General features: G+C 37.5%; 1 protein-coding gene across 1 annotated transcript in view; it reads right to left on the bottom strand.

The window, feature by feature from the left end:
* Positions 1–21,902: 21,902 nt before the first annotated feature.
* LOC102085467 (sodium channel protein type 5 subunit alpha-like) overlaps positions 21,903–26,033 on the bottom strand; it is a 44,651-nt gene continuing 40,520 nt past the window's right edge. The window contains exons 24-26 of the mRNA XM_065050379.1: positions 25,291–25,391; positions 24,256–24,520; positions 21,903–23,185 (exon numbers count right to left, since the gene is read on the bottom strand). Of these exons, the coding sequence (XP_064906451.1) occupies positions 22,035–23,185; positions 24,256–24,520; positions 25,291–25,391 (1,517 nt within the window). The 3' untranslated portion in view covers positions 21,903–22,034. The remainder of the gene's footprint in view (positions 23,186–24,255; positions 24,521–25,290; positions 25,392–26,033) is intronic.

Raw genomic sequence — 26,033 nt, 5'->3', positions numbered from 1 at the left:
GTGAATTCCTGATCCATTCAAGCATCTTTAACAATATCCCCAGAATAATTTCTGTTACTCATAGTCTTAGGGAGGATTGCATACGCAGAACAGCTGAGATGTATTCAGTTTTTTACATGACTAGGGCTAGATTTAGTAACTTGACCAAAAGAAGTAAAAAGTGTTAACGCAAATCCTTTTTTGCCCCAATGTCACAAAAGGAACAAAGTATTATTTTCACCTTGTCTCATGACTTGAAATATTTACAAAAGAGTGTGACATGTAATATCTATTTGAAATGAGAAGCTTTCTTACCCTTTGACTGACTGATAGGCCAGAGAAAGCTGAATGAAATCAACATGACTGAAGAATAATAAGAAAACAAAACAAAAAACCACGTGTTTATTATTTGCTCTTTTAGCTGTCAAACATATTTCCTATGAGTTATTTCTCAATACCAAAGTGTGTAGCTAGGTAGCTTTCTGAAGTAAGGCTGCTTTCTTCCATGTGTGCTTTCCTCTTTAGGAATATTCATTGTGACAGGCTAGGAAACAGGGTTATTGTCAAAGATGTTTCTTTCCTTTTCTTACTATTACAATTGCCCTAATTCAATCCTCAGTTGATGAATAAAAGTTGTTCTCAATTACTTCATTTCTCTGCTTCATGATCTACTATGGAAAAAGGTGAACACATGTTGACATTACTGTGATCAGCGTAACCAGGGTGATTAGTACGATCATGGTGGTCAGGATTAACGAATTACAGGTTTGATATGGACCTTGGAAAGACCTGCCAAGTGCACCACCCAAAGTTAGTACATCCGACTTTCCAGCAGATAAGACATCTTCCTACAACTGACTGAGGAAAAGTTTCATTAACTGCAGTTCAAAACTTCTGTAGAACTGTTCCATTCTTTCCTCAAAATCTTTTCTGTATATTGAGGCAGATGATTTAATCAAACCAAACTGACATCATCATAATGATCTTTAAAACATGTATGAGAATAACTTTTGTATGTGATTTTTTTTTATCACAGAATAATTCAAGTTGTGATAGAACTCAGGAGGCCTCTAGTTTAACCTGCTCCTCAATATAGATCAGTCATGAGGTCAGGGATTTATCTAGGCACCTGGACACATTCCTGTGTGATCTGCTCTGAGTGAACCTGCCAACCCCAACCGCTCTGTGATTCTGTAATAAATCCCGCTCTTTCCATCTGGGAGTTACAGCTTATAGTTCCCAGCACTGGGGAATCAAGGTAGTAAACAGTGTGGAGATTCACAGAGACCTGATAAAGTCTGTTAGCATTCATCCAGAAACCCCCTTTGGGTGTCATTGTTCTCACCTCATTGCAGACATCCCAGAGTTAGACACCCACATCTGCACTAGATCTCCTGAGACACCTTTTCACATTTCTTTCAGGGTGAAATGAATCACACCTCAGACTGCCAGTGATTACAGCTGATGACCTAAGATGCCTCAAGTGAGATGTGATAAATTCAGCTTTTGTATCCATTAGGTGTGCTCCTCTGACTGCCTCAACTAATGGACAGCAGCTAAACTTCCAAAGATTAGTAATTCTACAGTCAGTGCTAGGACTGAGCAAACATCATTAGTCACCAGCAGACTGTGAGCATATAAATATTCTAGGATTGCCTTATATTACATTACTTCCTTAATGACTACTTACAGGACAAGCTTTCTTAGCAATTAGTGAAGCGTTAAGTCACATTTTCTTTTACATCATAAGGGTGGACTAATTTTCAGCTACTTTGCTATCATAAATAATTCAAATCCAGGAATTGGAAGCGCTTGAGCAGTCAATTGACAAGTTGTCAAATGGACAGTTGCAAGCACGAAGACTCTGCGAAACTCTGTGTCAGCACAGGAATCTGAGAGAAAAGAACTCAAAAGCTTTTAATGACTATAGACTAGTTTGTTGGTGTAGGAGTTAGGTATAACCAGCGTAGTTATTGGCATAAGCCCATGAACTTCAACTGGTAGCTTTGGTATGGTCAAGGAAACAGTCAAACCATAGAAACAACCTGTTGGGCATCAAGAAGCGCAAAATTGTCCAGAAGTGGCCAGAACAAGATTGTGAGCACCACAAATCCAGCGATGACACTGCAGTTTGAACTGGGTGATCATCAACAAGGAATTCCCTACCCAGCCCTGTAACTTGGGATAGTGGGGTTAAGCAGAGGACAAAAAGACTGGTGGGAAAGTCCATGATCCAACACCAGAATTCAGGACCATCTCTCCAATCTATGAGGAATTCGGGGAGTGGAGAAGACCCCAAGGGACCCCATGACGCAGGACTATGGATGGCATGACTGGAGATGCAGTACAGTAAAGTCATACAATGCATAAAATTGCTTATATCTCTGATTTAAGTGTGTTGGTATCCAAGTCTGTTGACACTCAACACTATAGTCCTATATGGTGACAAATTGCATAGAGACCTGAGATAAAAATATCCTTCCTATGCTGCTACTGAGAAGATCAACTGGTTGCTGGACAGAGATGCTAGGGCAATAAAGCTTAGTTGTGGAGTTCTAAAAAAACAAAAAGAACAGGCAGGTTAGCACTCAGCCCTCTTCTAACTTGAATACTATGCGTGCTTAAAAAAAGTGAGTGAAATGAAGGATATCTTGATTTGGAAGTGTCATACTGAGAAATACCAGCTGGCCTGGGAGCAGCTTTGAGAAACATGGCAAGAAAACGTGCATTTCTCATTTTTCAGCCCTGTCAAGTGTGGTAGAATAGCAAGAAAAGGAGAAGGAGGAAGGAAAATCCATTCGTTGGCTGGGTCCTGCCAAGGGGGCAACAGTGGAAGGAGGGAGCATGTGCTGCAGGCTGCATTTAGCAGCCAGGAGGGTGAAAAGTGTGAATTCTAACCACATATTCTCTATAGCACTGGGCTGAACCATCTGCAGATTTTATGGATATTCAAGCTTTGCTGCAAACAGATGGCAATTGAATTATCTTCACCCTCAAGGAATGAGAACTAAGCTCTCACTAACTCAGATTTGCAAGAGGCTAAGGGCGTCTATGTAAGAGTTGCTGCAATTTTATTCAGATGGCATCACTAAATGGTAACTTGAGTTTCTTAATATTTGAGATTCAGGGGTCTAAAGGCCAGACTGCCAATATGTCAGATTTTTTTTCTTGCCACATGTAAGCAGTATTTGTGTTAATAAACTTTTACCTTGTATTAGTATGACTTCATTACAACAAATGAAAGCTGTAGAAACTTATTGAAATACCTGAATTGGATTTTGGACTGTTACCACTAACAGAGTGCACTAAATGCACTAGAAGTATCACTGATTTGCCATTTTGTAGTTCGGAAGATTGATTTCAACATGTCCATTGTGATACAGAAAGGTCTTTTAGCAGCTGACTATATGCTTCGGAGGCCAAAACTTTAGATACAATGCAAGAGAAACATTTTTCCCCAAGATCAAAACGAAAGTCAAATAGTCCATGAAATAATACCTGATAAAAAAAACTGTTAATAAAATACAGTAAGAAAACATTTACAGTGCAAGTTTACAAAACCAAAAAAACTAACCCCAACCCTTATCTTCAGTACACAATCTAAATTTTTACTTGGATCACCAGAAGTTTGGTGATTCACAAATTGTATGAAATTTTCAAAGTACATGAAGTTTTGTCTGCCACAGTTTTCTACACAGGAACATTTTTCTAAAGAAATTAAAATATATCTAGTCAGAAGCCAGTTCTGAACAACCCATTTGCATCAGGTATGTCATTTCATGATGCCATTTAATAATGACATAGCACCTAATGTCATTATTAGGTTGTTCACTTTTCAGAATTAACTTTACCATATTCTCTCTTCCTCCAATGAACTTTTCTCCATCAGCAAAGAAAATATTCTCTGGTTAAGTCAATTAGAAAGACAACAAAAATGTAATACTACACAAAATCCAAACCTATGAAATATGGTAAAGGAGGAGAACCGGTACCATGGCAATAACCTCTTGAGCAACTGGTTCTGTCAGATCTCTTTTCTGGTGACCTCCACAACTAATCATCGTAATGAAACACCTTTGTATAATGTACAGATCTACTCCACTTAAAATCACTTCTCTAGAGGTTTACCTGTTGTCTCTGTGGTCAACTGAACGCGTGTACCCCACTCTTAGCAGATAAAAGCTATTGCAGCGGCTTCAAATGCAAACCTGAAACATTTAATCTCTTCTGCTTCAAAGCAAAGACACCTGTTTCTGTGAGTTTTGAAAGACTGTCTTCTTTTCTACTGCCAATTCACCACCAAACAGTCAAATCTGTGTTCTCCCCTTGATGGCAACATTTGTTAATTTACTTTGCCATCAATATTTGCTTACTAGTGTATCTGCCCCACAGTGAATCTTGATAAAAACTTTCACCAGACACAGTTCAACATATCCCACAAATAAAACAGATTTAATTAAGCCTCTGTTTACAAAAAAAAAAAACACTTAAAATAAGATCCATTCTTAAGTCTCAAAAAATAAATGTTGGTCTGTATCAGAAGAGTATTGTAATATTATAAAACTTAAGGTTATTGAAATATAAATTATAAATAAAGAATCTGAACTTTCTATATAAAATATACATCTCTGCCATTCTTATGCACAAAAGAAAAGCTTCCTGATAGACCTCTTCACTCTTCTCTGTGTTATTTTTGACCCTAGTTAACTCACTTCAGCAAAATAACAAGCCAAAAACATAGGGAAAAGTCCTGTGCAAACAAATTGCACTGGAGAGAATAAATAAACTTCTCCCTACTTTCATATTCTTTTACATGCCACTTACAAATAAAGTTTTTGCTCAGGTTCTTCAATTATTTTTTATGCAAACAGAAGGTCACTGAATCCTATAGAAGACCCTACCACAAACAACCTTTTTTCCTAAGAAGAGAAAGTGCAGTAAACCACAGGACTTACATTATTTTCCATCCCCTCTAAGTGCAGGTTCGAAGAGTCACTTCTTTCTATGTAAGAAAAATAAATCTCATCCCAGTTCTTCCCCAGGAAATAGTTGGGAAAACCTCCTCCCTGCCTTTATTATCTCTTTTTCCCCTTTCAGCAATCCCTCACCACTCTGGCAATATTCTTCTTTCAGGAACTGTGTTATTTGTACATGGGGAGTGTTGAGGGAGGCGTCTATTTAGCCATTGAAGTAACTGATGTAATTATACAAGGTCTCATGGGAAAGGCTATAACCTTAGTAGGCAAAACTGCGGAGGCTCCAAGCTGAGCATTTCAAGATATTGTTCCATCCCTGGGTTTCTGAGTGTCTTTCACAGAAGAGCAGGAGTGAAGCAGAACAAAGTGGATGGAAAACATGGGGGCAAATGTGTTTGTGAGCCCCATAGTCAGAGCTGTCTGTTCTATAAGAGGTTTTTTTGTAAAAGGCGTTTGCCTTCAAATTTTATTTTAATATTTCCGTTTCAGTTCTCTCCTGTAGTAAATTAAGAACACGTATAATGCAGAATCTATTCATTATATTGAAAGACTACAGCTGAATCTGGGTAGGAGGCAAGAGAACCGATAACCTCTGTGTGTATATGCACATATGTATAAAAATATACATATATAAACATAAATGTATATATAAATATAGATAAAATACCAGTGCATATATATGGTTTATCTATATGATAATCTAGATGAGGAGTAGTAGAGGAATCTGGAAGAGTTCACTCACTCCTGAAACCCCTCCATGGCTGAAGCCACCATTGGATGGGATGGGAGTGAGACTTCGTCCTGGCAGCTACATCTGCGCTACAAGAGAAACAGGACAGGACTCATTCTCTGGCCCTGAACCTAAATGGCACAGTAAACTTCTGTCTGTAAAACTCAATTTTCTCATGCTTCAAAATCAGGGAAGGAAAATCTGAGTCCTCCACTCCAAGGAGGGACTCATGCAATTTCAGAGGATCCTGCAGGAGAACCTGCATTTCTCTGGCAGCGTACTCGTTTCTCCAAGTGGTTTTGTTTAAGGGCAGTGGGTGTGATGTTGCTTATAATTACTCTAATCCAAAGGGTCCCGAGTGTTGAGTTTCTGAATTAGCCAGGCAGCTGAACTTTTTAAGGCAGAAGGAAGACTTCTTTACATTAATCATTGGAAAAAAATATATCATCAGATGCTAAAGAGGGAAGTTAAGGCTGATAGATTAGTTTCAGTTTATAAAATGGGATGAATCAAAGGAAGGAACTCCAAATGACCCCTGTTTGGAGTTCAAGAAGGTACCTCTGCAGAATGAGAATGCACTAAAAATGTGGGCACTGTTTTGACCCAGATGATCTGTGTGCCAGATCATATACTAAATATATACCATATACTAAATACAATCAGGTTCAATTAAACCATTTTTTACCTGATCTGTATTTTGTCATTGGCAGCTTTAACTGAAGTGTAAGAGAAACTTTCCAGGAAAGTAGTCTTGCAATATACTGAGACAAGTGCTATTTTCTGTTGAATTTGGGTTGGTTGAACATCTCCTATCTTTAAAGGTACCTTCTTTCAAAGTATGTAGGACTCTGAGAAACAAGGGAAAGCACTCTTGATGGTACACCATGTCTCTGACTTTGATGTATTATGGGAACATTTTTGTCTGTTAGTAAAAGCTTTGGTTCATTAGGCTCTAAATTTAATGAGATTGTTGCTGTAGGAATTTTAAATGTTTTGGATGCTTTGGACGGGGCACTGTACAGAAAGTTTAATTGCTTGGGAAGAAGCACCTTTGTAATGATCAGGTAGACTGTCCACAAACAAAATTACGAATCTCATGGCAGTTTAAAACAAATAAAAGACTTATTAATCCATCTGGCCTCACAATTGTCACCACTATCACACTTTAAAGTAACATCACATACAGAAAGCAGCATGTTCAAATCAAACACATTAATCTCAGCCTTCATGACACAAATTCAATTATTATCTCGTTACCTGAGAGTTGTTTGTCATAGGTCTTATATAGCTTTAAAACTGACATTAATTTTAGAAAGTTTGAGCTGTTTGAAGTTTAGCCACCATTAGAGATGAAAAGCAGACTTGAAACAGCAGCCAGCCTTGGCTTCTTGCCTTTTAGCTATTCTCTTCTGCTTTGGGGTAAAGGTAACCTGCAGAGGCAGAAAGGAATTATTGTCATTTATGGATGAAGAAAGCAGGAATGGTATCTCATGTTTATCTCAAGACTTCCCCAGGTCATTGCACTAACCTTGAGATGAGTAAGTTACCTGTCAGCTCTGGTCCAGGCTGAACCAGAGATAGGCTTAGCTCTCAGTAATTAAAAATATCCCAGGGTGTTTTCAAAGGGCACTTTTTTTACAGGTTGCATTCATCGCATATTCCTTGTGCGTACTGACTTATTCAATTCCATTGATTGCTCATGGCAGAGAGATCACTAAATCAGTTCGAGCATTCAAACAGTTTCACCCCTATGCTGGCTTGAAAAAGCAGGTGTTTTGCACCAAGTCTCCTTCTCTGCAGACATTCAAGACCTGCCTGGACCCCTTCCTGTGTAATCTCATCTGGGTGTTCCTGCTCCAGCGGGGGGATTGGACTGGATGAGCTTTTGAGGTCCCTTCCAATCCCTGACATTCTGTGATCTGTGCTGCGACATGTTTTTTGGGGCACAGTTCCCTGCATGGCCTGCAAAGGGCAGCAAATGCATGAAAAAGGGAGAAATACCAAATCACAGCAGCTGAACAAAACGCACGTTTAGATGAAGGTGAGATAAGCAGCTGTTTAGGTTCTGTTGATTGTAGCGGTGAACTCTCCCATGACTATAAACAAGAATTTAGACGTGTCCCAACTCCTTTTAAATATGAGAGGAGGAAACAGAGATTCCTGCTGGTCAGGGAAAGATAAGGCACCTTTGGTAGTGACTTTTCTTTCCCTGTCCAAAATTAAATCATCATTTTGCCCTTTGTCCTCACAGCAATGCTGTTTGAGTCCCCTCTCCTCTATCAGTAAGAAAAGTGAAGAGCCTCCAGCATCAGCAAATTCAAGGCAATGAGAGCAGCTGGAGGGAAATAAACCCCCAGCTAAAAGAAATTTGAAGTAGACACGTAAATGCTGCTGTAACAAAATCTCAACCTTGCTAGATAAGGAAGAGCCAAAAAGTATTCCCGATTTGTAAAGAAGACATATGGAAATAGTCCATTAAAAATCTAGGCGTTTAGAGGCAAAATGTAGAGGGGTATTTAAAAAGCTGAGAAATAGCTGCATTTTCATATGATACAGAAATGACTTAATGTAAGTGAGCAAATACTTGATGTTAATGGGTATTTGAACTTAAGAAAAGTTCATACTTAAGAACAAGTGAAACATTCATGTGACGCATGTTTGCTATTAAAAAAAATAATATTCTTTAAATACAAAGTAGTTTAATCTACACTAGAGCTGAACAGTTGGCTTAAAGTGAGATTCAAATTGCCTTTCAGTTTCACCCTCCACAGTGTAGCAATAACTTTGGGGTAGGGAATGGTTATGTAAAAATAGTACAAAATAATTTAATTTCTTAATTCTTTTAGAAATAACCACTAACTTATTTCTGTATATTTCCTAGTGATGCTGTAATTGGTATGTCATGTACCTATCTACCTGTTACGATAAATTATGCTATTTAGTAGCTATTTAAGAAATAATAAATGGAAGGTAGATCGTGAAAAATTATATATCAGGTGCAGCAATCAGTCAGTATCTATCCAGCTTTTACATAGATTTCATTGCTATAGTAACAGGGAGACAATAGCAAACACAATGGCAGTTTTAATTGGGAGAAAGCAGATGAGGTGCACAAGTACAATCACTTTTGTAAATACCTCTGGAATCTCACAATATCACCAGATTTAGTAAAGATTCATTTCTGGTCCTTTCTGAGAAGTTAGATACCAATTCAGAATCATAAGTGTAAATTCCTTTCACGTTTCACTGTCATCATCTTTTAAGGACACCATGTGGGTTTTAATTTTGTAACCTATTCCTGTTTTTAATTTCTTAAAGAAGCATCGATCAGAACCATTTTAACTGCACAACATGGGAAAAAGAGATGAAAACCAAATAGAAAGTGTGAATATCTAATGTGTAAAATTCTTCATCTGGGAAAGGAAAACTGTCAGCCTTGTGATATCTTATTTTCACTGTTGCTAACAATATATTGTGTTAAAATACTGTGACAGATTTCAGATATTCAATGCAGAATTATACAGTCATTAATCAAAAGAAACTTTACATACTCAAAGCAGCGTACTTGTAAGTAAAATAATAAATGATAGCTTTTTGATTGCAAGTATTGTGATTTCTAATGCCAACCAGCACAGACTTGGAGAAACTAATTTTGCACTTCTGTGTATGTACTATTTCAGTATAACATTTTCAGTTAATTTAGAATTGCTTAACTGACACAGTTTTAAACAGATAAATGAAAGACCGTATCACCCATCTTATGCTTTCTCTTTTCTCTAAAGAAATGACCATGATGAGATTTATAGCATAAAATTTCCACTTTTTTTGTGATGTGTTGTTGACTTTATTTTGTCAATGAAATTATGGTATGAAACTGACCTCCAAAATGCATAACCACTTGTCAGCTCAGGTATTATGGCGATTTGTACAACGTTCCTGTGACTTTACAAAATTGGGACCTTTTCAGTGTTTTTTTGTGTTTGGGTTTTCTTTTGTAATAACACTGTTAGAATACAATGGAGACTCTGATCTTCTGATCAAAGGGGAAACCCTCATAAATTGTTGTTTATGGGATGAATATTGGCATACATGGGATTTCTAGCCCAGTCTGAAACTAAGGAAATGATGCTGCAGAGAGCTTTTAGTGATTTATGAAGGCCTCTGACTCCACAGAGATTAGAATAGCTTTTCTAATATATTACATTGCTGCTTTATTTTTAAAAGAATAGCTGAAGCCATTTTCTGATCCACATAATAGTGAAGTCTAAATGGTATAAAGTAGTTAATTGGCATCTTTGTCAAAATAAAGACCTAGTATAAAGGAATCTCATTTCCTTTTATCAGAGAATGAAACTATTAAAAAAAAGAAAATATCATGGCAATGTAAAACTCAGACTCTTTTGAATGGATAATTGGTATTACAGAATAACAGGAAATTGCTTTCTTTGTAAGTATGTATTAAAATCATTCTGTTACATACAGTAATCTTCAGCTTTCTAAATGCTCCAATGCACATTTCAATCAGGAAAATTTGCTTATCATCTACTCAAATGGAAAACTATGGATTGCGCTTTTCTCTCTCCTCAGTGGTCTATCAAAATAATACTAAGAGAATTAGGGTAGTGAAGTAAATCAAGTTAGAAAATTAATATTCCTAATACTACTTCATCAAGCAGCATTAAGCACATCTAGAGATTTCCCTGGCTCTATCAGACACTGGATAGTTACTCTTTGAGAAATGGTTTTTAATCCATTAATTTCTATTTTTTTATGAAGAAGCAAAACACAAAAACCTGTTCATCTGATGTAAATCAGAGACAACTTTAGTTAGTTGAAGATATTGCATCCTGGAATGAAGATCCAGGCAGGTGAGGATAAACTGTGGCCTTCAGGAGCAGCCAGTTTTAAGGACCTATACACAGAGTGGAAGCAGATGAGCTATTTAATACATAATAAGATGATTGACTAAAGCATCTGTTTGGCAGAGGATGGTGATTTAGAGACTGTATTATTCATCAGATTGGAATAGCTGAAAAAAACCCAAGAAAGTAAAAGCGTCAAATACTGTTTTGAAAATGAGATACTCTTCTGTCTGCTAAATAGTTGTAAAAGCAGATCTAAGATGACCCATCCCCAGCAGCTGGTTATACCAGCTCTGCACAGAGGAGTTTGTCACTGCCTACCATCTTCATCAGTTTTCTGCAGACATTTTCACATTTTCCTTTGTAATTTTGGTAACATAGTTCTGTGAATTCTTTCTTCATCATCTCCACCTCTTATTTTGTGGTCTTCTGTCTAATTAATGTCTCACTGGCTCTTGCAATCTGTGGTCGAAGACACCTGAGCATACGGTATTTTTTTTCCCCAATTTTTCTTTGTTTTCAGTTGATCTTTAAGCTTCTTCTCTAACAGTGTGAGAAGAGGCAAATTTCACAGCCAAGGCACCAGTTCATCGCCATGAGGTTTTTCAACCTGTTATCTCAAGACAGTTGAAGAGCCCTAATCCTGCTGATCTGAATCAAGTGTGTTCATTCCAGCCGAGATGTCCAAGTCCTCTGATTAAGGGCCCAAAAAGCTGCTTTTTAGCATCGTCTACCAATAAATCCGGAAACAGCAGCAGAAATGATTTGGGGAAGGAAGGGAGGTTTTGGACACAAGGATGCACGTTAATCATAGGATGACTATCTGGGTATCCGCAAATTGAGAAATTGTTATGTTCTTAGAGCCAAAAAGTAATTTAATTTGATGATATTAAAAATCATTAATTATCTTTTTAAATATATGGGAATGTTTTCTTTCATTAAATTACATTTTTATTATGCTCATGTGGAAATTAAGATCTTTTAAATATCAGGTATCAAGAACTTACTTTAAAGAACAACAGGAAATGACTAATACAAATGTACAGTGAAATCATTTACACAAAGGAATCTTCCTCCAGCTCTTTAATGGACTAATGCATGCTGAATTGTAACGGGGCTAATTCGCTCAACACCTACTTAAGGAGAAGACGCTGGGGTGCTTGATTTTTCCCCTCTCTTGGGTCTGAAAAAGCAATATATTGCCTGCATGAAAGCATCTGTGGCACTTTGATAGATACAGTGAACTGCAGCCAATGCATAATTGGACGATGCTAAGAGAAATGCCTGAAATCGTCTCTCAGAAGACATGTTTTAAAAGTGTATCAAATGCAACAAACAGAATGGAAAAAAATCTAGGATTTTTGTCATAATTCATCTCACCCTTGTCTTTTAAAACTGAAACTAGAGCTTTGAATTTGTGGAAAAAGGTGCACGTGATTAGAAGGTCAAAGGAATCGCTGCCATCCAGAGACCTGGACAGGCTGGAGAGCTGGGTGGGGAAAAATTTGATGAAATATAACAAGGGCAAGTGTAGAGTCTTGCATCTGGGCAGGAACAACCCCAGGTTCCAGTATAAGTTGGGGAATGACCTATTAGAGAGCAGTGTAGGGAAAAGGGACCTGGGGGTCCTGGGGACAGCAGGATGACCATGAGCCAGCACTGGGCCCTTGGGACCAGGAAGGCCAATGGTACCTGGGGTGGATTAGAAGGGGGTGGTCAGTAGGTCAGAGAGGTTCTCCTGCCCCTCTGTTCTGCCCTGGGGAGACCACACCTGGAATATTGTGTCCAGTTGTGGCCCCTCAGTTCCAGCAGGACAGGGAACTGCTGGAGAGAGTCCAGCGCAGGGCAACAAAGATGCTGAAGGGAGTGGAGCATCTCCCGTGTGATGAAAGGCTGAGGGAGCTGGGGCTCTGGAGCTGGACAAGAGGAGACTGAGGGGTGACCTCATTAATGTTCATAAATATGTAAAGGGTGAGTGTCAGGAGGATGGAGCCAGGCTCTTCACAGTGACAACCAATGACAGGACAAGGGGCAATGGGTACAAACTGGAACACCGGAGGTTTCCTTTAAATTTGAGAAGAAACTTCTTCTCAGTGAGGGTGTCAGAGCCTGGCCCAGGCTGCCCAGGGAGGTTGTGGAGTCTCCTTCTCTGCAGACATTCCAACCCGCCTGGACACCTTCCTGTGTAACCTCATCTGGGTGTTCCTGCTCCATGGGGGGATTGCACTGGATGAGCTTTCCAGGTCCCTTCCAATCCCTGACATTCTGTGATTCTGCTATTGCAATGTGCTATGTCCTAAGCATCTGTGCTCTATCAGACACAAGTATTTCTGTGTCAAAATAATACAAAGGCCAGAGGAAGTAATAATCTGAAATAACATCAGTCTCACCTAGGTTATTCATCCTAATATTTCTTGCGATGCACGAGCTTTGTTATCCTCCAAAACAGAAAATCAATTTGTCTACTGCAGTTACCACTTGTAAGATATGAGAAATACACAAACATATTTGCACATATAAACACATAAATTTGTTTGGTTTTGGTGTTTTTGTTTTTATTTACTTTCTCTCCTCCTGGGTAAATAAAATATCCTGTAACTGGGGCCACACTTTTATGCTATTTTATAAGCACTTTCATTCTTATTTACTTACAAGAATAGAATTTTTTTCTAGGTACCAGACATAAAACACATACAGCACAAGATATTTAGGGGTGGATTTTAATCTCATATCTTAACCATAACATTTTTATCATACAGTTTCTAACAAAATATAAAATATAAAGAAATTGAAGTCACAAAGGAAAAAACGTGGGAAGAGAAAAAGTGCGATGGAAAAGGATTTGCTTGTATTTCTCTACAAGTTTCATACAGCATCATACCATTACTGAAAAGGTATTCAATTTCTATTTTTTTTTCAGCGAGGGAGGTTGGCTTTTGATAAAAAGGATCTTTTTCTTTGCAAACAGGATCATCAGTTCCTAATACAGGAGCTGGTGTATCAAGTAGACATTACTTTTTAAGGTAGCAAAATATGACATTTTTCACACATAAAAAAAGGCTTTATATCTTTTATTTGTGAGATGTTTAGCCCAGAAACGCTATGCGGCTTAAAATTCAAGAAAAAGCTAAAGGGATAGTGTTAATAACTAGATTAAATTACATACAAAAATCTTTAAAGCATCAGGATTTATGGGAACATGCAAGGATGCTTCCAGTCTACACTTACAGCTCTGGGCAACTGTAGTATAGTCTTTGTTTATTATTTGTTTCTTATTATTATTATACACCACATATTTTGAAGTGTGTGGGAAGAGCAGACCTTCTTATAAGATTTCAAGGGATTTGCTTCTTTTCCTAGTGTCTGAGGTCAGCCAGAGACTTTTCTCTCTGCTGTGATAAAGGAATAGGAAATTCAACTTTGCACTTAGTAGGACTGACACCAACAAAAGCCAACAGTGTTACAAACCCAGGAAATATCTTTATGCTCTTCAACATGGTAGAAAGATGGAATACGACAAAAGCCTCACAGGAGGGATGGAAGAGAAGGGTGAAAATAAACAGGTTTACTTAATCACCCTCAGAAAGCCAGAAAGGGTCTTGTGAGGAAATGGCTTATTACAGACATTTACAGTGATCCTCTTTGCTCAAAACTATGAAATATGGGCACCGTTTAAACAGTGGCCACAAAACCAGATTTGAACCATTACATTTTCTGGTGAGAAGTAGCTTATTAGACAGCGTGTGTTGTTATAACATGAGTGGGACAACAATGTGACACTTGGAAATGAGTCTCTGCCAACCAAGGCCATTGTTTTCTCCTTCACTACAACTAGATGTAGTATTCAAATCCACTAATCAGCATCATCAAAACAGGAAATATGGAGACAGAATTTACTTCTTATATATTATTCATGGCATGCTATGAAGTTAATTTAATTGCACTGCAATTAAAATACCTGTTCCTATATACATAGACAAACATACAAAATTTATAACCTTAAATGAAGATGGCTGTTGCCACTGTCTCTATAACCATTAAGATGAGGGAATATGTTCTAAAATCATATATAAACATATATTTTTACCATTGTCCTATCTTTAACAAGTACAAAAACCTTTCTCTAAATAGATATTTTTGACTCTGGGTAACTACAGAAAGAAGAACAGCCATTCCTGGATGGCAGAGTCCAATGCTCTCTGACCAGATTATTTTAGATATTCCATACATGTTTAATATCAAGTTTATGTATTTGATGTTATGTGGGATATTTGATATAGCAGAATGATACATAAAATGCTGAAATCACAACACAAATGCAAGGTTGCATTTAGCAAAACAGAGCAACTACAATACATGGTTCAATCACAAACCCCACATGATCTCCAATACCCTCACTATTATATGCTCACCATCATAACGTTAGGCATTCCCAGTCACCAGGAACAAGTACATGTGTTGAAGCAGCTCAACGTCATTGCTCTCTTTGAAATTCTTTGTTAGCTATTCAGTTTTTACTCTCTTTTCCCCCAATACTATATCCACCAACTCAGGGAGACGTTCTCTTTTAATGAACTCAGTGAGAAACATTTGTAACACCATCTGATCCACTCAAATGCTAACAGCTGTTTATTTAAATAAAACCCACCTTCCAGTCCTCTTTGTGTTGAGATAAAATCAGCTTTTTTTGCAACAGCCATGGTTAGTCATACCCTACATTATTCCCTGAGCTTCTGGGGTCCATCATCCTTGCCCATCTCCTCTGCTATAGGGCTTTATTGGGCAGCTGTACAGGAAGAAAATGCCTTTGCCCTGACCTGAAAATTGAGTAAACGTATGACATTAATTGGGCAATATCAGTTTAAGAAGCAACAAGATTCTTTTTAGGCAGTCAGGTATATTCATGCATGTCACCCTGCATATAATGAAACAATATAACATAATGAAACAAAAGAACACAAAGATAAATTTTAATGTAAAAAAAACCTATTTCTGTTTTATTTGAGATGGTATTCAGCTGAAGTAGAATAGCAGTTTAAGCATTTGTCAGTTTAAGCATGTTTCAGGCTGAAACTCCAAGCCGCAAACTGACCAGAACTCATAGTGCAAACATACTTTTAGATATAGTATTCTCAAATAAATACCAACTAGTCACGTGTGCAGTAGAATTAGTAAAACTCTACTTTTTCTTCTGAATTTGTATTTTGTTGACAGATTCCCAGGTGTACAAGAAAGTGCAGCTTCCACTGGCTTCGTCCATACTTCTACATTAACACTCTTTCCTGCCTGGATTGTTTGGGTGTTTGTCATCTGGATTAAGGGCTATTTGTTAAAAGAGTAGCCCACTACTCAGGCAAAATTAGGATACCTTAACTATTACTCAGTGTATTCAATATTCTCACAGCCATTGGATGTTCTGTCTTTTACACAGCTGGCAGATGAAACAATGTATAGGATGAATCTGAAGTTAAGCAGGGTGGACATAATGGACATAAGCACAAGTTTTAAATTGAATGGGATGTCAGAGAGCCTGAGCAATGAGTGATGGGCACCGCATAAGTGGAGGGAGGAACAAAATGCTGTTCTTCAAAAGTGCTGTGGTGGGTCTTGTTGCTGCTATTTGGATTAATACTTACTGTTGTTTCATTGAAAAGGGGGAGAAATTTTCTACAGATGCTGCTCAGGAGGGCAGAGGAAGCAGCAGCTGGAAGTATTTTGGTGGATTCCTGTGTGCAGATATCGTAGAATCTCTCTTTTTGCACAAACACGGATTTCTGCTGCAGCAGTTAGAATCTTTGCCTGTAGCTGCAGCAAACACAAGGACAACTTTCTATTTACTTCATTATGTCTGTGCTATTACTCCAGGCATAGATAATTGAAGTAGTGGTATGAAATCTTTGCTGATAAATTCTGCAGAGCCTGCTAAGACTGGTAGCATAATATGACCACTATTAAAATACTATCCCCAGTTATACTCAATTCGACTCAAGAAGGGTATACATATATAAAATTTACATAAGTGTTGATTTTCTCGTGACTAGTGTAATTAACCTTCGGGCATAAATTCTACCCAATGTTTGGGCAGCAAGGTAGGGTGGCTGTTGTCTTAATCTAACCTATGTATCTCTAACTTTTAAATGCTCCTGCGTAAGCCTGTGTTCCCTGGAACCTGGAGAGAAGAGGAAACTGCATTGCCTTCAATCTGCCCAGAGCCGTAGCAACTCTGCATTAAGGTAATTACTATTATCAAAAATCATCTTGGCCTGTCTTACCTTAGCTTCATGGAGCCACAAAGCAGATAACTGCAACAGATTTGCCCAAACAGCTATATTTTCCTGAGGGGTTGCCAAAACATCTCTATTACTCTTTCAAGAGTTCCTATAAATCGATAAAACCACTTACTGGGTGATGCCTTCACATTGTTTCTGTGGAATTGGCAGGGCAAAGAGCCGAAACTTGTGCCACCACATTCAGCTCTGAAACCACATAATATCTTTATCCAAATATTTATAATGGACGGGGGTACTGGAGAAACTTTCAGAAAGAAATCTGACATGATGTTGTAGAAGTTACAGAGGACTCATCATTTGGTTCCCAGGGGTGGACAGATAAGAAATCTCTTGTTAATTTGCACTAATTTGTACAGATAGTCTAGAACTGAATATCTCAAATAATACTGATTATTATGGACTCAGACTCCCAGGTAATACAAATGGCTGTTGATTAATGTGGGTGAGTCTTGTTTAGCCATAATTTTTTTTATTTGAAAAGTGTGTGGCTACTGTCATAGAACCATAGAGTAATTTAGATTGGAAGGGACCTCTGAAGTTCAGCTAACTCAACTCAAGGCAGATTCACCTTCAAAGGTTTGGAGCTAGATCAGGCTGGTCAGTGTCTTGTCCAGTCAAGTTCTGAATTTGTCCAAGGACAAAGGTGCCACAACACCACTTGGTGATTTGTTCCAAAGTTTATCCACCCTCACTGTGGATTTTTTCCTAATGTTTAATCCTAATTTCCTTCTTGTAACTTGTGCCTCTTGACTCCTATCTGTATCTGTACATCTGAGTTTGGCTCTCATATCTCTACAGCCACTCATTGAGTAGTTGCAGCCAACACTTTCAACTTTTCTTCTTAAGACTGAACAAATCAATCTTTCAGCTTTTCCTAGGAAGTCATGTGCTCCGATATCTTAATGGCCCTACACTGAACTTTCTCTAATATATTTTTTGTTTTGAGGAACCCAAAACTGGACAATACTTCAGTTGCATTAATTTACAACAGACGTGGAATTTGATTCTTAATCATTTATGACTACCATGGTAGTGGAGCACTGGAAAGCTGTGATGGAATCAGTAGAACCTGAGACAAACTGGGACAGTATGTGCCAGACTGAGGATGAAGTCAGAATTTTCCCTCTGTTCGAAGTATCAGAAATATCGGACATTTTGCCTTCCAACGTAGATCGAATCAAGCAGTTTGCTGGGAACTGCTTATGTATTTGTTAGGAATACAGACCTCTAAGATACTGGTGGAGTCTTTTTTTATGCTATAGTTTTCACTTTTGAAACTAAAATCTTCTGTTTGTTATGTGGCCAGGGAAAGCGTAATGGATGCTATCCTCAGCCTTCCTAGATTTAGCAGGCAATATGTGATTCCTGAAGTGTGTGTTCAACATACCAGATAGTCCTTTCTCATTCAAAGTTCATCTCTTCTCCCCGTCCATTTCCATTCTCTTTTCCTGAACTACTCTTTACTGTTCAAGGTTTCTTTTGTACCAGCTGCTGCCAAACAATCAATCTGACCTTTAAATTGTACCATTTCTTGTTCTTCTAATCTCTCATCTTGCTAGAAATTGATGACACTCAGGGATACCAAAGGGGAAGGATCATTATGCTGCTATCTGGTTAGTTATCACAATCTCTGGCATTTTCTTACCTTTATCTTGCATCTGTGATGAGATACTGTGATAAGTGAATTGGCTAATGGGATTACTGATAGCCTATTTTTACTTTCCTGTTACATTTCTGTATTATTCTTGGTGTTGAGGCAGTACAACCTGGGTGAAGACTTTTTTATAATGCTACTAAAAATATTAATAACTATGAATTTGTGTTAGTGAAGGGTTTGGAGGGGAAGCCAAATGAGGAGTGACTAAAGTCACTTGCTCTGTTCAGCCTGGAAGAGACTGAGGGGAGAGCTCATGGCGGCTACAGCTCCTCTTTAGTGACCAACAACAGAACCTGAGGTAATGGCAGAAAGATGTGCCAGGGGAGGTTTAGGTTGAACATCAGGAAAAGGTTCTTCACCCAGAGGGTGCTGGACACTGGAACAGGCTCCCCAGGGAGGTGTCACGGCCCCAAGCCTGACAGTGTTCAAGAAGAGACTGGACAACATCCTCAGACACATGGTGTGAACTGTGGGGTTGTCCTGTGCAGGGACAGGAGTTGGACTCGATGATCCTTGTGAGTCCCTTCCAACTCAGGACATTCTATGATTCCATGACTGTATTCCTAGCACTCCTGACCACATCTTGTGAAGTTCACACATGTTTAGGCAGTTTTATCTGGAGGAACTCACAGTTCCAGATACCAGAATTATCAAAAACTCTCGCCTGTTCACTGCTATTAACTCACCACCATATACAGTCTTCTTAAGACACTCCACGTTGCCTCAGCAGCTGAATTGGCTTTTGGGCAATTCTTGCATGAAGAACCTGCAACAACTGGGTATCATTATTCCCATTTCAACCCTCCAAGAGTCAGCTAAGGCTGCTTTAATGCTTAAGCAATACTAAAAAATTGGTCAGACTTTTAAATTTGCACTGTGGTGAATTCAGATTCTTTTGTATGTTTCTGGGGCAAAATAATCACTAATGTGTCCATGGCAGGTGTGATTTTGTCCGAAATCTTGTCCAAAATTACTGCCGCTACAATGGGAATAAGGTGTTTACTTTTGAAGTATTTCTAATTCCGGACCACAGCACAGGACCTGCTGTTGCAGTCAAATGACATCGTTTCAAATAGTAAAGATCAGATTAATTTAAAAATACCCTGGCATTTTGTTACATATTATTAGTGTTTAACATTTTTAATTTTTATTTTATTTATTTTATTATTATTTTATTGTTTTATTTATTTTATTTTTTATTAGTGTTTATCATTTTCTTATATGGTTCTTCCAGTCTTTCTTTTCTTTTCCAATGCATAAGAACTAAGCACTCTTACCTCTTTCCTAACAAACATTTTCTGCTGCATTCCTATAGAGTTATACTTGCAACTACCCCTCTGGAAGCTGCAGACAACAAGGTCTGTCACTCTGGTGTATGTATAAACCAGAACAGTCAGTGAACAAGCACCTGCTGAAAACTGTGGTTAGGTTGAGAGCCTGGAAAAAAAACAAAGTTATTTACAATTAATTTAATACCCCCAGGCTGATGTGTACAAGTTCAACATCTGTTTCATTTACTGGTCATATTCTAAAACACAGTAAATGCTGCCATCTAATGGCATCTGATGAATGAGCAAAATCTCTCTGCCCATTCCAGCTCACAGCTAACAGAATAAAGATTTTCACCTCAAAAGCATCACTGTGCACCATAAGCACGGAATCCACCCAGGTTGGACAGGAGAAGGTCTCAAGCAAACAAACCCAGCAAGTCTCTCTGCGTCCCTGCCCAGTGCTATCGACACCAATTGCACATTTCTGAGTTACCCTTCTTAGTCAACTTTTTTCTGAACAGAAGCTGGTTGTGGAAGTAATAAAGCTAATTCAAAACACCCTGTATCTGGACTCTAACCCACAGCTTTCATGTGCCTTTATTTGTCCTACAAGTAGCTTAGCTTTGACTATATCTGTCATATTTTAATAGTATTTAACAAGGGAAGTGTCGCGGTTGAGACAGACAAACGACATAGACCAAGTTCTTCCAGGATGAAAGTAGTAGATGCCATTTATTGCCCCAAGTGCTTTTTTATACAGTTTTACCAATTCATGTGTCTCTTCACTATTGGTTACAAGTTACAGCAGTAACATCTCATTGTCTCTTTTTGCTATCATCAATGTTACTCTTTTACTCCCTTCTCTCTCACGGGTACATCCTTAATACCTCCGGATACTCCTTTACTCCCATCTTTCTCATGGGTAGCCCTTAATATCTTCAAGGCTAATTTCTGTTCCCATGCCCTCCGTCAGGGAATCCACGGACCCACTGTAGTCCCCCACAGGAAAGTAACAGTAAAAATTGAAATATTACCTTATTGTTCCTGCTATTCTTGGCATGAAAATGCTAAATCTTCGCTCATTCCCTGTAAAAACATCTTGAGTTTTCTTGTGCCAATAGTTAGCTATTTTTGGAAAACTATATTGCTGTGGCTCTACCCCTCTTGTAACAGATTATTTCTTTCATTAAACTGAAACTGAAGATCACTCAGACAAAACAGACAAAAACACATTAAGCATTTGAGCTCTTTATTGAAGAATCTAAAAGATTCCTATTTCGTTAGTAGTTCTGAGGCCACCGTGAAACTTCACCTGACCAACTTAAACTGCCCAAACCTAGTAAAAGTAATATCAATACACATTGTTCATACATGTTTGTTGTTTTGTTTTGTTTTGTTTTCAGAACCAATGAATTAAATACTTCCTCTAACTCTAATAAATGTTGGCTCATAAGGTATACCATGAGCTCCTTTTCTTACTATGATATTTGAATGAAGTGTAATGATGAAATTTTATATATAAGAATTCTAAAGATTTTCTGGAAACCATGCCTCTTACATAGCACCCTTTGATTTTGGTAACTATTATTATCACAATTTTCATACACTGAATGATATAAAGAACAAATTAAATACAGCTTTCAAGCACAGAAACCCAAGGATGATATGCTAAATCCATCAAGGTGCAAGTGTAAAGACATCTCAAAAACTCTTAAGCATAAACAAATCCATCCCAAGGCACTAGGAAGAAAATAGTTCCAAAAAACCATAGAAATTAGTGGCTGATTATACTCAAGTGTCTTAAATGAGTTCTTTTACAGAAAATCTAGTGATTATTTAATTTTGCTACAACAACCAGTTTTTGAAACCAGGCTTTATCTTTAAAAAGATATACATTGTTCCACAGCCTATTTGCTTATAAATCATAGTACAGTTTAAACTGATCCTTTACAGATTTCTTCGGTAAACACAGAAATATGAAGCAATGCAAAACAAACAAACAAAAAATCCCCAGGTCTAAAACCTAAATACTCCAGTCACCGAGGGAAAGAATAAACCTATGGTTTGATTTTCCTCTAATATTCATGACATAGTTGTTAAAAACTTAATTATTTTAAGAAGCATTTGCACAATTGAAGAGTCACAAAAGGGTCTAAAAGGGTCATCATTATTCTATATATAGAGTATTATGCTTTGGGATCAAAATAGTTTCTCTATCTCAAAATAACTGGTATTGCTTTAATCAAAAATGCTGCAGCCTGGGGCAAGCTTATGTGTTCACATTATCACTATCTGTTTTAGCAATACCATCATAAAATAAAGGGAGAGATATAGAAGATACAGTCAGTGATTTATCAAGCTTCCTACCATTGTTTTCATTAAGCATCAATGAAATAAGCCTTTCCTTCTCATGTATTTCTTCTTCAAAGACAGCACTGTTACAATGGTTATGACGGTATAAGAATGATTTAGTTTTAAAAGAACGCTGCATCAAATACCTCCTGAAGGCCCTCTGGATAACAAGAGCAGATACCTCTTCTTGTTTTCTCTTAAGTGTAGTGGTAATCGGCTTGTAAGAAACTTTAGATGGATTGGCAGCCGTAAATTTTTCTTCCATGTGTACCTCAAGACCATCCATATCTCCAGATTCTCCCAAGACCCTTTTAGTGAAAGCAAGCAAGATATCCAAGCAGTGGATCTTATCTCCACTAACTATAGGGAGGTCCATGGATATGAGCTGGATTTTATTAGGCTTTGGAATGCGCAAGGGTTCTGCCAGAGCATCTGCGAAGTCTGAAAGAGCAGAATATTCAATAAACTGTGTTGCCTGAGGATCAAAATTTCCCCAGGTCTCATAAAACATATCAAAGTCATCCTCACAAAGCGGATCTGTGCTCTCTTCAGTGGCAACACTGAAGTTCTCTAAAATGACAGCTATGTACATATTTACAACAATGAGAAAGGATATAATGACATAGCTTACAAAAAATAAAATACCAACCGCCTTGTTTGTGCAAGTATTTCTCTCCTCATTTGTTATATTTAAGTTGGGAGCACATGAATTAGAACTTCTTAACAGAGGCACCAGAAGACCATCCCAGCCAGCTGATGTCGTAATTTGGAAGAGACAAAGCATGCTGCTATCAAAGGTTTGAAAGTTAAAAAGGTTATCAATCCCACCTTCCCAGGCAACACAGGCAAAGTTTGTCATGCCCACAATGGCAAAAATGAACATAACCAGGAAAAGCAAAAGACCGATGTTGAACAGAGCAGGAAGAGACATCAGTAACGCAAAAAGAAGAGTTCTGATTCCTCTAGCTTTTCGAATTAATCTCAGGATTCGGCCAATTCGTGCCAAACGAAATATTCTCAAAATTGTAGGAGAGAACGAAGTCTGAAAGGCTTCAGAAAGTCCAATACCTTTGAAATGGAGAAGAAAATAAAATGTCGTCAAGCCATATCGGTGAAATTCCCTATTTATCTCAATTTTGCTATTAATATATTCTGTGCTTCAGATGTTGAAAGTAACGTTGATCATATTACATCATTTTCAACAAAAATATTATCAACAATACTTCGATTGCTTACAAAAGAGCTTATGAAAAGAAAGACAAATTGGAATACCTTTAAATATTAAAGAGGCATCACAATTATGTATCGTTTGGAAACTGCATTCTCCCAGATTTCTCTAATTCAGGGGGTGGAATTATGCATTACTCAAGTACTTTAAAAATTCCTTTTAAATCCGATCAGCTCCTGTGTTGGAAGGTATGGGGCTTTCCCTTTATTCTATGTTATAACCTGAGCCTGAGTAGGAAGGACAGACCAAATAAAGTGTACAAGAAACTAAAGCTAATATGACCTTTTGTAGAGGAAACAATAAGCATCTAGTCTTACTTGAAAAGCAAAACAAAACCAAGCCAGTTTTAACAAGACTTTTCAGTCAGAAATAGCAGCCCACATTTAGAATGGTGCTGAGCAATTAAATTTTCCTGAGCTTTCTGAATCAACCCTTTGGATCTGCCTTCTTAAAAGAAAGCCCTGGAAAATGAAATAAATTCTTCCCATTTTTCATATGAATGTATGTGTGAATATATGAATGTATGTGTGGATATTTGAATGTGAAAACAACATTTAATGTGATTACATGTAAATTGAAAGCATAAAACCATTATGACAACAGTTTATGTACAATAACGTAGAAAACATGTTACTGCATTAAATTCCTGTTCTGCTAATTACTTGATAAAACTCGTACTTTAAAAAAATGAAAACTATGAAAACTACCCATTTACCTTTTTGTATTTTGCAAAAATATAAGGTAAACCAAAAACATATGCTTTTAATGGTAATCACTTAGCATATACCTTGAAAAAGTACAATGGATCTGGAATTTGTATATCAGATATATGTAAGTAGTTACTTCACACTGAATTTTGGCTTAGTATTGTTAAGTCATAGTACCTGATGTAACAATGATTTATACTTACTAACTAGTGAAAGGACCACAACAGCTAAATCAAATAAGTTCCAGCCACTGGTGAAGAAGTAATGTCTTAAGGCTAGTATTTTTATGACACATTCCCCAGTAAATACCGCCACAAAAAAAAAGTTGATTTTATTAAGAACATCCTTGATGCCATCCTGGTTACTTTCTGCCATCATAACGATCATATTTAGACAGATTAATGTCACAACAGTAACGTCAAAGGTTTTGTGCGATACTATGTCAAAGAGTAATCCCTGGAACACATTCTGTGGAGAGAACAAGAACTGCTTAATGCTACTTCTAAGACTCAGGCCACATTAAAATATTAACCAGTAATTTGTGCATAGAAAGAAAATTTAAAAGAATATGGATTTAACAATAAGCTACTAGAAGCATTTTTGGGTGATTCCTTCAGACCTTCAAAGCAAACATCCAATACTTGGCTAAGTATTTTCAGGTATCATGCAACCACATTTCATTATACAGCAGGAAAACATTCAGAGTACATTGTGGTTGCTCTTTCAATAGAAATACTTATTGGAGCAAACACTTTAGGATAAGCGATTCTAATTAAAATGTCTTAAGCAAGAAAAACTCTAAATAGTTGCTATGTGAAGCCAGGACTGGAATGAAATTCAAGAATTATAAGAAATAAAGCATGAGATTATTATAAAGTAAATAGCCGTGGGACATGTACTACTCACTATTCATTGTCACCTGCAATAATCCAATTAGTTGCAGAAGTAATATCATGCAACTTAAGTAACCATGTCATGAATAGCAAATATTTAACAAACCTTTAGAAATAGGTTGTATATTTGAATAAGTGATAAATACTGTGTAAATTCCCTTAAATTAATGCCCACAAAAATATATTGCATTAGATGGAATGAAGAAAAAGAGAGTAAAATGCAAATACTACAGTGAATGAGGAAGGTTTTAATGTGGAAGTTTATTTCCATATGCCTGGCTGCTGAATTTAAATATGGTCATCATCTTTTTATCTTCCATCATATTCTACTTTAGATGGTCTCACCAATGGTCTTGGGATGGGTTTTTGGGGTTTCTTGGATCCCAGTTTTTTTAGAGCGTTATAGTATTTTTTCTGTTCCTCAGTCAGAAATAGATCTTTTCCACCTAAGTAAAGAGAAAAGATACTGTTGTTCAGCTGAAGTGTGAGCTGTCAACCAGATAAACACCAACAAGTTTATGTAAAGAAAGTATGTTACAGCTGTCGTGAGCGGGATCTAAGAGAGCACAGAGACAAAACGTATATTCAGCATTTCTCCTTTCCCCCTTGTTCTTTGAAAAGATGTACTGCAAAAAGCTGATCAGAGTTTGATCATGGAAGTCTAGTCTAGGCAGCGTTCCTGAGTCCGTTTCCTCAAATGTGAGAGACTTTGCGAAATTTTAAAAATCTATTTCATATTTTTAAAATGACATAAGACTCATCAACAAGTAATATACTTTCCATCTATATTTTGGGGAAAGTTAGGAGCAGAAGTATATTGCTGGGCTAGCAAGTAAATGGAGGGTTATGAATAAGCACTTTGGGACCAAATTCTGCAAAGAGTTTCCTGATAAAAAATTTCTGGTACTCATCTTATTACCACCTACGGCTCCGGTATTATCTAGCAATTATTTTGAACCAAGTATTCAGGGGAAACCACTTTTCATAAAAGCACTGATTAGCATTTTGTAAAACAAATATATAACGATGTTCAGTAGGGCATGTGAACTTCGAATAATTCTGGCAAGGCCTCTGAAAATTCAGTTTAA

Source organism: Columba livia, chromosome 2, assembly GCF_036013475.1.
Source record: "Columba livia isolate bColLiv1 breed racing homer chromosome 2, bColLiv1.pat.W.v2, whole genome shotgun sequence".
Classification (NCBI taxonomy): Eukaryota; Metazoa; Chordata; class Aves; order Columbiformes; family Columbidae; genus Columba; species Columba livia.
This window is presented reverse-complemented; position numbering and strand designations above follow the sequence as displayed.